At 37.9% G+C, this 16,541-nt stretch overlaps 2 protein-coding genes across 2 annotated transcripts in view; both read right to left on the bottom strand.

Annotated features, from left to right (window-relative positions):
* The window catches only part of LOC123985874 (alpha-2-macroglobulin-like), an 83,843-nt gene extending 70,662 nt beyond the window's left edge, over window positions 1–13,181 (bottom strand). Inside the window, exons 1-4 of the mRNA XM_046073844.1 lie at window positions 13,096–13,181; window positions 10,975–11,155; window positions 10,711–10,867; window positions 8,002–8,054 (exon numbers count right to left, since the gene is read on the bottom strand). Coding sequence (XP_045929800.1) covers window positions 8,002–8,054; window positions 10,711–10,867; window positions 10,975–11,155; window positions 13,096–13,181 — 477 coding nt within the window. The remainder of the gene's footprint in view (window positions 1–8,001; window positions 8,055–10,710; window positions 10,868–10,974; window positions 11,156–13,095) is intronic.
* Window positions 13,182–14,226: 1,045 nt separating this feature from the next.
* The window catches only part of LOC123986034 (pregnancy zone protein-like), a gene marked incomplete at its 5' end in the record, with an annotated part of 13,428 nt that continues 11,113 nt past the window's right edge, over window positions 14,227–16,541 (bottom strand). The window contains one exon of the mRNA XM_046074088.1: window positions 14,227–14,438. Within this exon, the coding sequence (XP_045930044.1) occupies window positions 14,227–14,438 (212 nt within the window). The remainder of the gene's footprint in view (window positions 14,439–16,541) is intronic.

Below are 16,541 nucleotides of genomic sequence, written 5' to 3'. Positions count from 1 at the left end.
CCATCCCCACTGTCAAACATGGTGGTGGCAGCATCATGGTTTGGGCCTGCTTTTCTTCAGCAGGGACAGGGAAGATGGTTAAAATTGATGGTAAGATGGATGGAGCCAAATACAGGACCATTCTGGAAGAAAACCTGATGGAGTCTGCAAAAGACCTGAGACTGGGACGGAGATTTGTCTTCCAACAAGACAATGATCCAAAACATAAAGCAAAATCTACACTGGAATGGTTCACAAATAAACCTATCCAGGTGTTAGAATGGCCAAGTCAAAGTCCAGACCTGAATCCAATTGAGAATCTGTGGAAAGAACTGAAAACTGCTGTTCACAAACGCTCTCCATCCAACCTCACTGAGCTCGAACTGTTTTGCAAGGAGGAATGGGCAAAAATTTCAGTCTCTCGATGTGCAAAACTGATAGAGACGTACCCCAAGCGACTTACAGCTGTAATCGCAGCAAAAGGTGGCGCTACAAAGTATTAACTTAAGGGGGCTGAATCATTTTGCACGCCCAATTTTCCAGTTTTTTATTTGTTAAAAAAGTTTGAAATATCCAATAAATTTCGTTCCACTTCATGATTGTGTCCCACTTGTTGTTGGTTCTTCACAAAAAATTACAGTTTTATATCTTTATGTTTGAAGCCTGCAATGTGGCAAAAGGTCGAAAAGTTCAAGCGGGCCGAATACTTTCGCAAGGCACTGTACCTAGGATATCTTTTCACTATCTGGCTTCACTAACCCTAACAATTGCACTAGTGATAAGTGGTCACACCAAGCTGGTTATCAACTCAGTATGTCAACCCAGGGTTTCCCAATCCAGACATGAGCGCGTTCACATAAAAGAAGCATGTTTTACAAAAGAAGAGCAAACTATAATATTAGACAAATAGACATAGTCTGAGTAGCACAGCTGCAGCTGACACATGTAGGAAAACAGAAAATAGCTGCTAGTGTGAATGTCTAAATGAACAGCCTATAAAATGAATGTGCTGATTTGATGTGTTCTTATGGCGTGTATTTTATTTTAGCCTTGTGCTTTCAGCTAGGCTATGTGTCATGTTTCTAAATTAAAAGCCTCGAGCAATTAAAACTGTAAGTGGTCGTTCCAACTTACTTTCAAGAACTTCTCAAAACTTAAAAAATTCAGATTAATTTATTTAACGCACTCAACAGTGTTAACATTGTTTTAAATCAACTTCATCAAGTAACAGAATGAAAAATCCAATCATGCGATAAAAGGTTCTCAAATAGTGGTCGAAAGACTGAATCTCAACATTCAGGCTACTGAAAACTCCCCCACATTACCTCATAGAAAAAGTGGGCGCTACATTACCAGTCTCTATAATACAAGATACACTATATTGCCAAAGGTTTTGCTTCATTAACATACACATGAAGGTTAACGACATCCCATTCTTAATCCGTAGGGTTTAATATGGAGTGGAAAGGCTGTCCACAAGGTTTAGGTGCACAGAAGCACATTTGTGAGGTCAGGCACGAGACGAGAAGGCCTGGCCTGCAACAATGATTCGGAGGGGGGTGCTAAAACTTTTGGCAATATAGTGTAGCTACTAACTTAAAATAAAGACATTCATATTAAACTTACTTGTTACTTCAATAGGCCTACCAAACTATATGCTCATAATATTCAGCCTCACATAGGGAAAATGAAACCCATTTATTTAATGCCTGCGAAAGTATGTGTGTATGAAGGACAGATCCTGACATAATCACAAATATATACAGAAATAGATAAATGCTCAATAAATAAAAATACGATTAAATGCGCAAAAGAATAAGTAAATAAATAAATGTAGGCATTAATTAAATTATACAATGAGACAAATGTACAGTATATATCTCTTAATTAGCTTCTTTATTTATACCTTTGTATAAATTACCTTATTTATTTATTGTCTATTATAATCTTCAACTTTATTTATTAATTACATCTATTTAAAATGTCTTTATTTATGTGTTTTAATATTTTTGTCTGTATTGTTCTTCCTTTGCATTTACAATCCTATTTATTTCCCTAATGGTGTTTGTATGTATTATATGGTGTCTGCCCTTATTCTATTTCTCTATGCATTTCTGCCTCTAATGCAAATCAGGGGGGCTGTGTGTCAATTTAATAAATTGTGTTTTTTTGTGGTGCTTGTATCACGACCACTTAAGACTTGATAGCTTCTCTTCAGGTGAGATTCTAATACTGCAACAGATGACTCTCTAACCCTGCCTGTCAACTCACTCATTTCATTTAACTGCATTTACCATAAAGGGTCGAATTTGTGTAGCTGCTGCTGACTGACCATGTGCTTCCCACAAACAACAGCTCACTTTACCGCAGTTCTGTGTCCATGCATGCCGGAAACTGAAAACACTTGAGTGTCAAAGCGTCCACACAAAAAAGAAAGAAGACATGGCTGGTATTATTGTCTTCAAATACAGTTGCTGAACACTTTAGTTCACTGAAGCAATCTCATGACTGTGTGGAGCGCGAAACTTGTTGTGTGCATGTAGAGTTGACCTCAGCTGTCTGACTGGACAACCAATAGGTCAGAAGTTGACCCCAAAGAAATATGGAAAACCCAAAGTGCCAAAACAATAAATAAATTAATAAAATAATGAATAAATAAATGTGGAAATATATGCAAGAAAGAATAAATTAATTAAAGAATTAATACATTAATTTGAGACCTATTGTCATTGCTTTTTCCTTACAAGACCTATTGCTTTTGCCTTTTCCTTATGAGCCCAACCTGTGTGGCCGTATCATTACCAGCTTAACGTTACACTCGAGGTAAGTTAACCTGAAACTATACAAATAACAGTTTATCTGTTATTGAGATTATACTACACAAGGTTAAAACCCCAACAATCTGAAGGAAATCAATGAACCTGAAGAACCTGTAGATTTCCACATAGGCTAACTATAGTTACGAGTTGTTTATTTGGATGTCACTTGATTGAACGTTACTTGGCGTTAATACGTTAATAAACTAGCTCTAGATTACATACGATGGTAGATATTTAGCTTGCAAACCACTAGACATAACTGTTATTGTTAACTTTTATTGCCTAACAGCTTATTTTAAAGATTGTAATTCCTCACAAGCTATTTTTGACTCAAGTGTTAATGCAATAGACAGTGCTGTGCAAGATTATTGTCTTGAATATGTTGAGAGACAAAGGCACTTTCATATTTGTTATAACACATTTCTTTCAGTGGTCGGTTGTTGTGCCTCTACCATGTCTGCTACACACAGCTTAAACTGTTAAGTACTTGTCTTGGCTACTTGACATATGACAGCTGATTTTCCAATGTCTGTTTTGTCTTTATGATTAACTTTATATTTTTCATTACCTTTCATTACCACATTTTTTTTCCTCCCATATTCACAGTGCTTAGGGAGAAAAATTTAGTGTAAATTCAAAATACTCCCAAAAATGGTTTATGTTTGACATAAAATGTTGCCAATTATGCAGTATATTTCTTTGTGTGCAGAAGTATTTCCACTTCCAAGACCCTTACACCCAGTACCAGAGCCTGAAGTTTGAGGAGAGCCTTGTCTGCTGCTCTGTGTAGTTTAAAAACATAAAAGAACGAGCACACATCCAAACCAACCTGTGTGTAAGTGCTGACACAAGGAATGACTTGCATACCGAGTAATTATGAATCCATGTAGGTGGTATCATAAATTGTGACTTTGCAAACTCTGAGGTCTTAGAGCTGATTGAATGCAGCAGTGGTAAATATGTTAATCTACACCATGTAAGCCACACATGACATTCTCAGAGGTTGCAATAAATTACACCTCCTAGGGGGCTTCAAAACTATTCAGTGTGCAGATAATTCTTTGTTTTCCACATAGTATAACTGCTCAGTGAATGTCACATTTGTCTCGTAAAGAAATGTTATATGCTGGGTTTTTTTCGACATCAGCTTTAAATTTTTAACTTTCTATCATATAAGAAAAATGTTAACTAAATACCATCATAATATTTTCATTTACAGCTGTTAACTGTCATTTTGTTAAAGGTTTAGATCACATTATTTCCAGTTAATAAAATAAATTGAAGAATGTGATTTTATTCTAAGTACATTTAGTCTGATTCCCAATACTTAAGCAACAGTTTAACAAATTAAAATCATAACAACAGCATAGAATCATCATCTCATGTGTACAAACAGCAGCAACAATCTGTCTGGAAAAACGGCATCATGTTAAAGTTAGCAAGCTACCCTGGAGAGATTTTCTACTGACAACACAAAATTAATGGTTAACTTTTTTTAAACATAGTGAATTTAGTTATCATTGTTTAGTCCATGGATATTCAAATCCTCCGTTGCTTTGAGGATTATCCATAATCCTTTACCTTATTGATTACCAGTGTTGGGCAAGTTACTCAGAAATTGTAATATAAGATTACTAATTACTTATTACTTCTTAAAAAAGTTATATTATTACTTTACTTATTACTGGGTGATAAAAGTAACTAGTTACGTTACCCATTACGTTACTATATTACTTTCCAGTGTTTTCCACAGAAGAGAGAGAGAGAAAGTTGGAGCAAGCGAGTGAGGAGATGCTGCACAAATATATGCTCCTCAATACAGCTCCTACATCAAATATGATTTTAAATACGCCTAGTAAAAGAATTAGATAATCAATATGTGGCGGTCAGCATTGATAATTATCCAAATAGGCTATAGGATAATTATGGGAAACATTGCTTTCACTACCATCCCCCTTCACCCCCAGACAAAGCAGTCTCTTGTGACTTTTTAACTAATATCATATTCATAACAGCAGCAAGGAGTGTGGTTTTGACAAAACATATAGCCTAGGCCCAGCGTTTCATAACACCACCGGCTGAAATAAAAAAATAAAGCAAGTAAATCCCGACTTTTGAACTACTGTTTTTCTCCACATGTAGCCTGTTTATAAGAGCAGTACTCTAACAAAATGTTTGGTTAATGCCACTCTCTCCCGATGAGTCCAAGCATCAGTGAAAATTGCAGCCCGAGTTTCTTTCTGTAAGTTTCACGTTACTGTGCTACTTTAGCAGATGCTTCAATAAATCAGATGGAGAAATGTTCACGGTTGAAAGCTTTTTGCTGGTTTCACAGAATTTACACCAGACGACAATGTTCTTTGCATCATAGACTGTGACACAATAATTGCAGTAGCTATTTACAGCTGTGGACAGAATGCCTTTCTCACTCGTTCTACTTTCTTCCTTTAGTTTTTGGCTATCAGCGGACATGAACAACAAAGTCCGGTCCCGTTGAGTTTCCGCACAGTCGTGGATACACATCAAGGATGGTGCGTTCAGTTACGAGTAACACAGCATTACTTGCATTAGTAACTGTAATAATATTACTTTTTTAGAAAAGTAATTAGTTACACTACTAGTTACTGGGAAAAGTAATATTATTACAGTAACTTGATTACTAACGTTACTTGATGCAGGTACATCTTTACAACAGCAGGTGGCATAGTTGTCCCATTTTGAAGGATTTAACCTGAATTTATTTAACTTTGTTACACAATACACTATTCACTCAAATGTATAATGTTAATCTTTGCTGCTCTTTAGTCAAATATGCAATAATAGGGCAATGTGCAATAATCTATGCCATTATTATTGAACTGGTACACAGTGTTTCCTCACACATAGACTTTACTTCGGCGGGCCGCCCAGGTTAACAGTGACCCATTTTAGCATTTTGCAGAGAAACACAGAGAAAGTTATAACAACTCTATTGTTATCTATTACATAACAGACGGTAGATATACACTGAACAAAATTATAAACGCAACACTTTTGTTTTTGCCCCCATTTATCATGACCTGAACTAAATAATCTAAGACTTTCTCTATGTACACAAAAGGCCTATTACTCTCAAATATTGTTCACAAATCTGTCAAAATCTGTGTTAGTGAGCACTTTTCCTTTGCCGAGATTATCCATCCACCTCACAGGTGTGGCATTTCAAGATACTAATCAAACAACATGGGTATTGCACAGGTGTGCCTTAGGCTAGTGTTGTAGTACTCGAGACCGGTCTTAAGACTACATATTGATGGTCTTGGTCTTGTCTCGGTCTCAACTGCATTTGTATTTGGTCTTGTCTCAGTCTTGGACATTGAGAACTCTGGATTTTATTTCAAGACCAGTCAAGACCATAACTTTGGGAATATTAATAAATTGCTTTTGCATTGTCTGATTTGTAAATATCCTAACTTTGATTGGAAGTAAAACATATTGCTTCAAATGCAACTAACCCTAATTAATGTATGTCACCCATCCCTGCGATGCTTTAGTTGATTTCAGCTCTTAGTGTTTGTATGTGGATGTTTTATTGGGAATGTGGATCTTTCAGATCAATTTGTGAAATACCAATGATCTCGTTCCACAACCAGACTGCAGAGCAGCCCTTTCCCCCAAGTTATCAGACTCTTGAGCTCAAATTGATCCTCAGCATTGCTCCATTGAATATAGTTTATTTCTGTTTACCATTTTTATAATTGCTTTTATATGTATCCTGTCTTTCACTACATAACCTGTTATATTATGACAAAATAAATCTACCTACCTACTTAACGTTACCTTCAACTCACCATCAACTCTGATTACTTTTTTTTAAAAAAGTTTTATCACATTAAATTCACTAACATGTTTTGATTTCTGTGCACGACTCTTCAAAAACTGTCTTTACCATGTATTACATTACACTACTGTTTTTTGAGCATCGTTAGCACAGCTTGTCTCGCTTGAAGCTGGCTAATTAGCTAGTTAAATGGCTAACGACCTGATGTATTGTACCGATACCTGCTAATTATTGCTAAAAACACATTAATAAAATACTACAATTTCACTTACCAACTGGAGCACATGCTTCTTGGAAGGTCTGTTAGTACAGTTAACCGTACAGTAAGACGTCATTCGTCTGGTATTTGCATGAAAAAATCTCCAAAAGGCACAACAGGGTGGCGATGCCAAGTTCCGTGACTGGAATTAGCAGAGTGAGGCTGCCTTGAAACGTTGAACACTTGAAACACTTCTATGAGAGATTAGTTGGACTTAGTGGGTGGACCAAAACACATTGACAGGTTGGGCTCGGAAAGAAAAGGCAAAAGCAATAGGTCTCAAAAGGGAAACGCAATGACAATAGGTCTCGTAAGGGAAAATTTATGTATTTATTTATTCTTTAATTCATTCATTCTTACAAATATTTCCACATTTATTTATTTATTATTTTATTCATTCATTAATTTTTACATTTCCACATTCATTTACTTATTATTTTATTCATTTATTGATTGTTCTGGCACTTTGGGTTTCCCATACTGAAACACCCCCGCTCATTTGCGTAATGAGGCAGAAATGCATAGAGAAAACATGGCATAAATAGATACATTTAAAAAAAGAAGTAATTAATAAATAAAGTTGAAGATTATAATCGACAATAAATAAGGTAATTAATACAAAGGAATAAATAAAGAAGCTAATTAAAAGAGATATATACATTTATTACTCATTGTATAATTTAATTAATGCCTACACTTATTTATTTACTATGTTTTTGTGCATTTAATTGTATGTTTATTTATTTATTGAGCATATATTTATTTCTGTATTTATTTCTGTATTTATTTCCGATTACATCCTCTATGTGTGTGAAACGGACTTGGAAGGAAAAAATATATATAAAGCACATTTCAAAGAAGTAAGTAGCCCTACTGTTATATCTTAAAAACCTACGACATGTAGTAGCCTACAAGCCTCGTGGTACAGGCCCCTGATGAGTGTGGGTTACACCTTTTTTCTTTATTTAAACATAATTAGCCCCAGGCCACTAAATCTGACAAACCATATTTTCATGGGATATTTTATCCACAGTTTGGATTGGCTCCATTACTTTATACTTTAGGATCGGCTTGGGACATCTTGAAATTAGATCTAAAAGAAAGGCCAGAGTTCAATCACTCACCAGCTGACTGCTAGGTCTCAACTTGGTGTCCAGTGTAACGACTCTGAAATGTACTGAGAGGAATACAAAGAGATTATACGAAGCTTTTACAGCTAATCCACACCAGTGTGGCAGACTGAAACTAACATTCTGTCAATACAGAAACTGCAGTGAATTAGATCATTTCATCATTACTATCAAATCTAAAAGTTAGATAAGGTCACAAAAATAGATCATTTACCATTGGTTTATACATTACTGCCTCTGTTGTCTGTCTTCCATTATTTAAGATTAAAACAATACAGTTTATTGTCACAGGACATCTACAGCCAATTCCAACATACTTAAACTAATACCACACAAACAGTTATGTGTTTTGATGTTATTGAACATGTAAACATTCACAGTGCAGGGTAGAAAAAGTATTTGAACCCTTGGATTTAAGAATTGGTTGACCCTCCTTTGGCAGCAATCATTTCAACCAACCGACCTGTGGTTGCAGATCAGACCCGAGTAACAGTCAGGAGGAATTTTGGACCATTCCTCTTTACAAAACTGTTTCAGTTCAGCAATATTCTCGAGATTTCTGCTGTATTTTTCTGTCGATGATCGCAACCCTTTCTGGCTATGAGGCAGTGAAGCAGCTCCAAATCATGATTCCCCCTCCACCATACTACACAGTTGAAATGAGATTTTGATTTTGGTGTGCTGTGCAATTTTTTCTCCAACATAGGGCTGTGTGTTCCTTCCAAACAACTCAACTTTTGTTTCATCTGTCACCAGAATGTTTCGCCAGTAACGCTGTGGGACATCCAGGTGCTTTTGAAAACGTGCAGCATTGTTTTTTTGGACAGCAGTGGCTTCCTCCGTGGTGAACTCCATTGTTGTTTATTGTTTTATGTATCGTAGAGTCGTCAAAAGAGATGTTAACGTGTTGCAGAGATTTCTGTAAGTCTTCAGCTAACCCTCTAGGATTCTTCTTAACCTCAGTGAGCATTCTGCGCGGTTCACATGCAGTCATCATGCAGGACTTCCATAAGCGGAGGTAGCATGGGGGCGGCCGACACAGGGCCCACACTGGTAGGGGCCCACTGCGCGGACTATGAAGTTTAGCTCAGCTGATTATAGTGGACATGAAGAAACAACAACGGTATGTGACAATGCACTGTACTGGAAGAATTCAGCAGCTCTTATAAAAGGAAACAGTCCCTTCACTCATGGTTTCAATGGTAAACCACCACATCAACGACAATTACCAACAAACACACTAGATTCTAAGGACACACGTTTTAAAAAACATAAATCATAAAGTAACATTTGTATTTCAAACAAATGGCAAACTTATTAGCACATTTTAACAAAAATCCCTTCACCCTCATGCATCATGGGAATCCTGAGGGAGGGGCGTAGGCGTGTGCGCAGCGGTTTATTTACAGCGTCAACTTCCACTTGAAGCCTCTCAGGAGCATTTCTTCAACGAAGCGTGTAGCCTGTCCCACATTAATGACTTGTTTTTAATCGTCCTTTTTGTGCTCCTACTACATTCTTCAAAGCTCTTGTTTCTCGTCTTAACGGGTGCATCTAGCAACTACCACGGGGAAGATTTCAGAATAAGAGCATTTTACCTGCTGGACTTTGCCGACATATTTAGATTTTGTTTATGATTAAGTAGGCTACGTAGTAAAAATGTTTCTTTTTTGTCTGATTTAACTGTGTTTATTGTTGATATATGAAGTCTTTAACGGGTATTTTATTTTGAAAATTGACCAAATTCTCTGCTGTTTCTGTGTCTGACTTCCTGCCCTGTTCATGTGCGCTGTGCTGCTTGACGCTGGGATGCTTCTTAGATGCACTGCAGCGCTTCTGGTGTAAGCACAAACATTTAGTAGAAAGGCTGCTTCGGCAGCAGCGAAGCAGATGGACTCTCTGGACTTTCAGAGTGAGTCTGGGGTCATGTAAACTTGGATAATATGTGTTTGTAGCAGGTGGGCCCACGATGAAGCTCCGCCCCCACTGTGCTGACAGTCTAGCTCCGCCAACAAGGACGGCCACTCCTAGGGAGCATAGCAACAGTGCTGAACTTTTGCCCATTTGTCACAGTCTGCTTACTGTGGACTGATGAACATCAAGGCTTTTAGAGATACTTTTGTAACAATTCTTTATCTTAGGGAGCTCTTTTGTTTGAGAGCTCTTTTAATTGAGGCATGGTTCACATCAGGCAATGTTTTATGAGAATAGCAAAATTAAAATAGGTGTGTTTTTTTATAGAGCAGGGCAGCTCTACCCAACACCTCCAATCTCGTCTCATTGATTGAACTTCACTGTGGCTGACTCCTGACTCCAATTATCTTTTGGCGAAGTCATTAGCCTATGGGTTCACATATTTTTTCCACCCTGCACTGTGAATATTTACACGGTGTGTTCAATAAGAACATGAAAGCCTATTACAATTGTTTGTGTGTGGATTTAGTTGAAGCAGACCTTGCTGGCTTCTGTGCTTTTAACCTGTGCTGCCTGTTGATGTTCTCAGACACACAATTCATTTCCACTACCTAGCCTCACCTACCTTAGTGTTATCCTGAAGATGTCTAGATACAAGATATTCTGACATTGTGGCACTGAGTTTTCTACCCAATGCTAACAAACATCTGCAATTGTTTGTAAAGGGGAGACCTGTCTTTGTATGGTACCATACTGTTACAACATAATAGATAATCAGCTCAAGGTTACCTGTTTGTCCAGGGAGGTAGATCGGTTTATCGGTTTGGACGAATGTCATTGGTTGATAGACTTTGATCATGACTTTGCTGACTTTTCTAGAGTAAAAATTGTCACCTTGTACCTTTACCTCCAGCTTCTTCACCACTTCATTCTGCACTAAAGGAACCTGCAAAGGAAAGATCTTTTATGAAGGTTCTCCAACATAAGGAGAGTGCTTTCTTAATGAACAGATTTTCAAACTATGTTGTGGAATAGTCCATCTTGAGAGCTGACCTTAAATTGAGTGCAGGTATGAAACTTTTTACTGGATGTCTTCTTGAAAAGCGTTGTATTCTGCTCTTGGGGCATCAAAGTGACAGTCATGACCAGAGTCTCGTTGGGCTGCAAGAGACTCGCACAGAGTTTGGTCTCAGCTCCAGATTCTAGAACTGCAGGAATGGCCACCATGTACTGCCTACAGACACAGACACATATGGTAGATACTTTAATTGATCTCATATGAAAGAATGTGTTGGTACCATGGCTGTAACTAGCTATGAGTACGTCGAGGAATTATATGTAGGATATAGCCTATCAATAAAAAAATTAATAAAAATCATTGATAACATGATTAACTTAAATGAAGGCTTTAGGACCATGCAGACATAGCTGATTACACCATCGCAACGCTCATTTCAAGTTGAAAAGCTTTCCCATCAGTGTAAAGACTTGATGAAGCACATGAAAATTACTGAGAGCACCACTCTTTGCGGGTAGCGTTTTGGCAGAAAAATCTTTTTTTCCGCGCAAATTATTTTTTTTATTTCCAGGTGGGTGACACGCTGTGCACATTTACGCGAGCCACAGCAGTATAACTTTATATTTAATCTCCTGACACATCAACAGAACATTAATTAACATTAGATTCTGACTGATCATGAGTTCTCCCACACTTCCAAAAGGTCTAAAACACAGTGAAACTGTTTGGAATAAAGCAGCCGTCCTTTTCATCAATTCTGAGCTCCAGAGCCAGCCCAGCCGCTAAGTGACCTTTGCGGTGGGCCCGGTGGCCAGCAGTCACTGCTTGCTAGTGGTGGAAAAAAATCACTGAAAAAAGAAACTAAATAAAATGAAGACAGCTCTCTATATTACGCAACATAATAAACATAGTGGTTATTTAATTTAGTTATATTCTATATCAGCTGTGACCCGTGACTCCTGACCCTGACTGACCCTGTGATGTTGCAATGTTGACGTAGCAATTTTTTAAATCAGCTCTGTCTTGAGAAATCAACGAAATATATGTAGTTAAAACAACTATATTCCCGCATAAAAAACTCTTAAAACTACTATATGTGACACAAGAACAGCAATATTATAAGTTACAGTTCTGAGTTTTCTCGTCTGACATTTCCGCTTTTGCATTCTGGATATCTGGCGATCCGAAGTCCACACAAATCACCATCGATACTGCATGGGTCAGTAACAATATGTTTTTAATTAGGATTATTGGTTGCTTTTAAAGAAATACGTTTTACATCCAATCAAAGTTAGGATCTCCAGAGTTATGGTCTTGGCTGGTCTTGAAATAAAGTCCTGAGTCCTTAATGTCCGAGACCGAGACAAGACGGAGTACAATTGTACAAAAACTACAAAACAGTTCATAGCATCATTTTTCTCAACCAGCTTCTTTATGAGTGATATAAACATGTAATAACAGAAAATACTTTTACTGTCTGAGTGTCTTCTTGGAAAGGTCAAAATGTCTCTGTCAACCTGTGTCTGTTTTAGTTGGATCCACTGGAGCAGTAGAAATGTTAGAGCCTAACATCAATACAACAATAAAGAAACCACCTGGAAAGCTACAATGACTGGTAATGATGGGGTAAATCTGAGAAATTAATTAGTTGGTGGGAGGAGGGTGGATGATTTATGCGTAGCTTACATGATTATTCAGATATTGTCAATCTGCCCATCACACTAGTTAATTTTTTTAACCTTTATTTAATAAGGTGAGTATAATTGAGATTAAAATCTCTTTTGCAAGAGAGACCTGGTCAAGACGCAGCATAAAAAAAACATAAAGGACAAGTTTACAACATATAAAAGATATTTATCATACATACATAAGTAACACAAGCCCCTTTGTTGAATAAGGCAGAATACAACTTTATAAACAGTGACAATGTCCAATGTTCACCTGCGCCATATCCTACAGAGTTGAAACAAACTGTCTATAAGAAATAAAGGCAGTCAGTTTCAACGAGTTCTGAAGAAGATTCCAAGCATAAATCTGGACCTCACTAATTTCTAAAGCCTGGTTACAGCCCTGGTTGGTACAGTACATTTCACTGACTAAATTAGACAAATGACTGTATGCTACCAATAGTTTTTAGATAATACAGGTAAACTTACAGTCCTGCAAACGCTTGACCCACACACATCCAACTCAGCCAGACAAACAGTGTCCATGTCCATAAATGAATCCCAGGATGACCCATGACTGACTGAGATGATCCTTTGAGTCCACATCTGTTAAATAAACTCAGATAGCCAGAAATCTATCCTTTGACCCCATATCACACAAACACACTCATCATTTCTGGGTATCCTTTAAGTCAATCATTTACAGTAAAGACAAAGCCAAAATCTTAATGTGCAGATGGATGTAATAGAAGAGAATGGGAATTAGGCTGTTCATTTATTGTATAATCAACTAATTTAGAAGGCATACAGGTTCGTTATACTGAGAGGCAGGATACATGGTTCCATCCAACAGTAATTCTTTATTATCAATATTAAAACACTACTACAAATGGCAGATAAACACGCCATCTACACATTCATTATGTAGCATGTCTACGTATGATTTTGATAAAATTATGAAAATGAATATTTCATAAATATTAACTCATAAACCTCGTAATAGGGCACCACCGGAGATTCAATTCGGCCAGAGTCTGCGGACCTCTGGGTGAAATTTTTAGTAATTATTTTAGTAATAATTATTCACTAGTGATCAGTTAGTTAATAATCGTTCAATTATCTTAAATCAATCAGTCAGTCTCATATCGAAGGGGTAAATCCTCGTGACAGGGACTTGGAGTTAGACAATACACACACACACACAACCTTCCTGTAATTACGGTGAAATTTATTAAATAACTAAGGTGAAATAAATGCGGTTAAATACACAAAGAAATAAGCAATGGCTAACAAACATGAGGCAAACAAGAATGTGGAGTTCTATTGTAAATTGGGTTCTGTGCGTTCTCGGTTAGGACGACTTAAAGCTGGCAGAGTGAGCCGGTCACAGACTTTTGTCTGTTGGGGCGTGGTTCCCAGAGGGCAGTCCTTTGTTCCCCTGAGGGCTTGTTGCCGGTTTCCCTAGAGACTGTCTTTTAATATGTCTATTCTAAAATCTATTTGCACGTATTGTAATCAAATGTCTTCCCACAATCAAACATTAATTGTCAAACAGTTATACCGTTCTTAGTTTTAAGCATTTTGTTAGGAGACGGGACAGAAATGACCCAAATGCAACACTCAGAGGGAAGGAGGTTTTATTGAGGGTTCACGGAGGGGGCTAGGGAAGAGGTGAGGGGGGAGAGGTGGACGCCAGGGGACGCGGGCACGGAGGACCGAGGGGCAGGCGAGGCACGGGTGGTGAGGCGAGGAGCAGGGAGGAGCCGGGAGGGCGCGTGGAGGAAGCCCGAGAGGTGAGGACCGGAGGATGAGCCCAGCCGACAGTAGTGAACCTGGGAGGGAAAACAGACAGAAAGACAGGGTTAGTGACTGGAGTGACAGAATGCAGGGAAAATGAGAAAAAAAACAAGGAACATGAGAGCCTGGATGTAGAGGTGGCACCGGGTAAGGAGCAACGACAATCAAGCGAGGATGGTGTGGAGAACCGGGGTTGAAATACAGGCTGGGATGAGGTTGATTACTGGCAGGTGTGGCAGGCTGACGAGGTGGCTGATGAGGTGCAGGTGTAGGTAGTTGGCTGGGCTCAGGAGCCGAGGGAGAGAGGAGGAGAACACAGGGAGGCAGGCAGAGCAAAAAAAAGGGTGAAATAAAGTGAGAAAAAAAAAGTACAACCAGGACACTCACCGTCAGCTGGGCTGTCCCCACAACACATTTGATAAAAAGGAAAACAATCATCAATAGTTAAACCTTAAGGTTAGCATTTCCTAGGAATCACATCAGATTAGAGGAACTTAACCAGCTTCCTGGATAATATTGGTTGTTACACATTCTTACTTAGAGAATAAAAGCAAGATATATATATATAATGGCATCAGATTATGAACAGGTAAATACAGAGTGACATTTATACATTAAACGGCATTTTAGAACGATGGCATGTAATACTTATTTTGTCCACTTGGGGGAGCTCTGGTTCCATGAGGAGTAGATATTCAACTTTGAGCTTCACCACTTGACCTAGGAGCTGGGAAATTTAGTTATTTAACATTAAATTCGAGAATTTATCGAGTAGTATAGGATGACATTTCTTTATCATCATTTCTAAAGGAAGTGTCAGAAAGTGTTGGGAACAAAGCATTGGTTACAACATAAAATGAAAAAATGTCAGGGATCCTTGCTGAAAATTAAAACACTGCAAAATTAACTTATTTAGATTATTTTCAACAACATGGTAACATAACTACTAACTTAAGAGGCAAACGCCAATACTAACTTAGCAAGGATTATTATTTAAACAGAACAAAATACAGTTTATAATGAAACATTTGTTGGCTCAAGAAAAACAGTGGTTGTTAGTGTATCCCCTTTCGCCACCCTGGCTTATCACATTTGCACATCAGCTAAAAGAAGAGGGAGTGGTGTTTTATGGCTCAGCCATTCTGTGGGAAAAGGACGGGTGGTACTTTTGGGGGTGGTTTCCCGGACAGAGTCTAAAATAAATGAGGACTAGGCTAATCCTACTGAAATTAATACGGACTTAAAAAATGGCTTTCCGAGACATTGCTTTATTTGAGATTAAGTAGCACCCGACTAGGGAGTTGCAGACTAAGGTTAATAAGGACTAACTAGCTACTCTTTGTGAAGCCTGATTAGAGTAATGTTGTGCACTCGGTGCATACCTGAGGTTGCTCCAAAAACCAGGGCTGGACCCTGAAGAAACATTAACATTGTGTGGAACTGGAGTAAATCACCCAACCAAACAATGGACAAAGGTAAAAGACAACGTTCAAAGAATTTCAGTGACTTTGAAAGGACCCTTTTGAAGCAAATTGTGTCAAATTATTGAGAACAAACAGCATAATTCAGCAACAGAAAACAAGAGTGCTTGGACTTCAGTTTGTAATGAATTTAACTCAAATGAAAAATTAAGCAACTGGACACTTCAACAACTTCAGGTAAGCTATTGTATTGTTGTTGGTCTACTTTTACATGTCAGTCACTTTGAAATGTTGCTTCATTGTGATCCAAGTAAACAGCATCATACAGAATTTTCATTTTTTATATTGTCCCATCTTTCTAAGATCCTGTGGAAAAACATAAAAATTTACTTAAAGAAGACAAATGCTGTTGCACGTAGGGAGCGTTTCAAGACTGGTGGTGGACCCCCAGAAAGACCGGAGACCGATGACCTAGGAGACTTGTTGACTTCAATCATTGATAGCCAACAGCCCCTGGAAGGTATCCCTGATGATGATCATTTGGACAGTTCAGATGGGGCCCCGTTCCAATCCTCACTTGGTAGGCCACATTAATTTAATATGTGCCATCCTTAAACTGCAGGGAATATGTATTGTTGTCAGTCATTTTTTGCAGTCCTATAACCAGAAATATTTCATGAACTTCACTTTTAAATACATATTGTTCACTAATGCTGC

Source organism: Micropterus dolomieu, linkage group LG17 (genome assembly GCF_021292245.1).
Source record: "Micropterus dolomieu isolate WLL.071019.BEF.003 ecotype Adirondacks linkage group LG17, ASM2129224v1, whole genome shotgun sequence".
Taxonomy (NCBI): domain Eukaryota; kingdom Metazoa; phylum Chordata; class Actinopteri; order Centrarchiformes; family Centrarchidae; genus Micropterus; species Micropterus dolomieu.
Note: the sequence above shows the minus strand (reverse complement) of the source record. Positions and strands in the feature narration are given on the sequence as shown.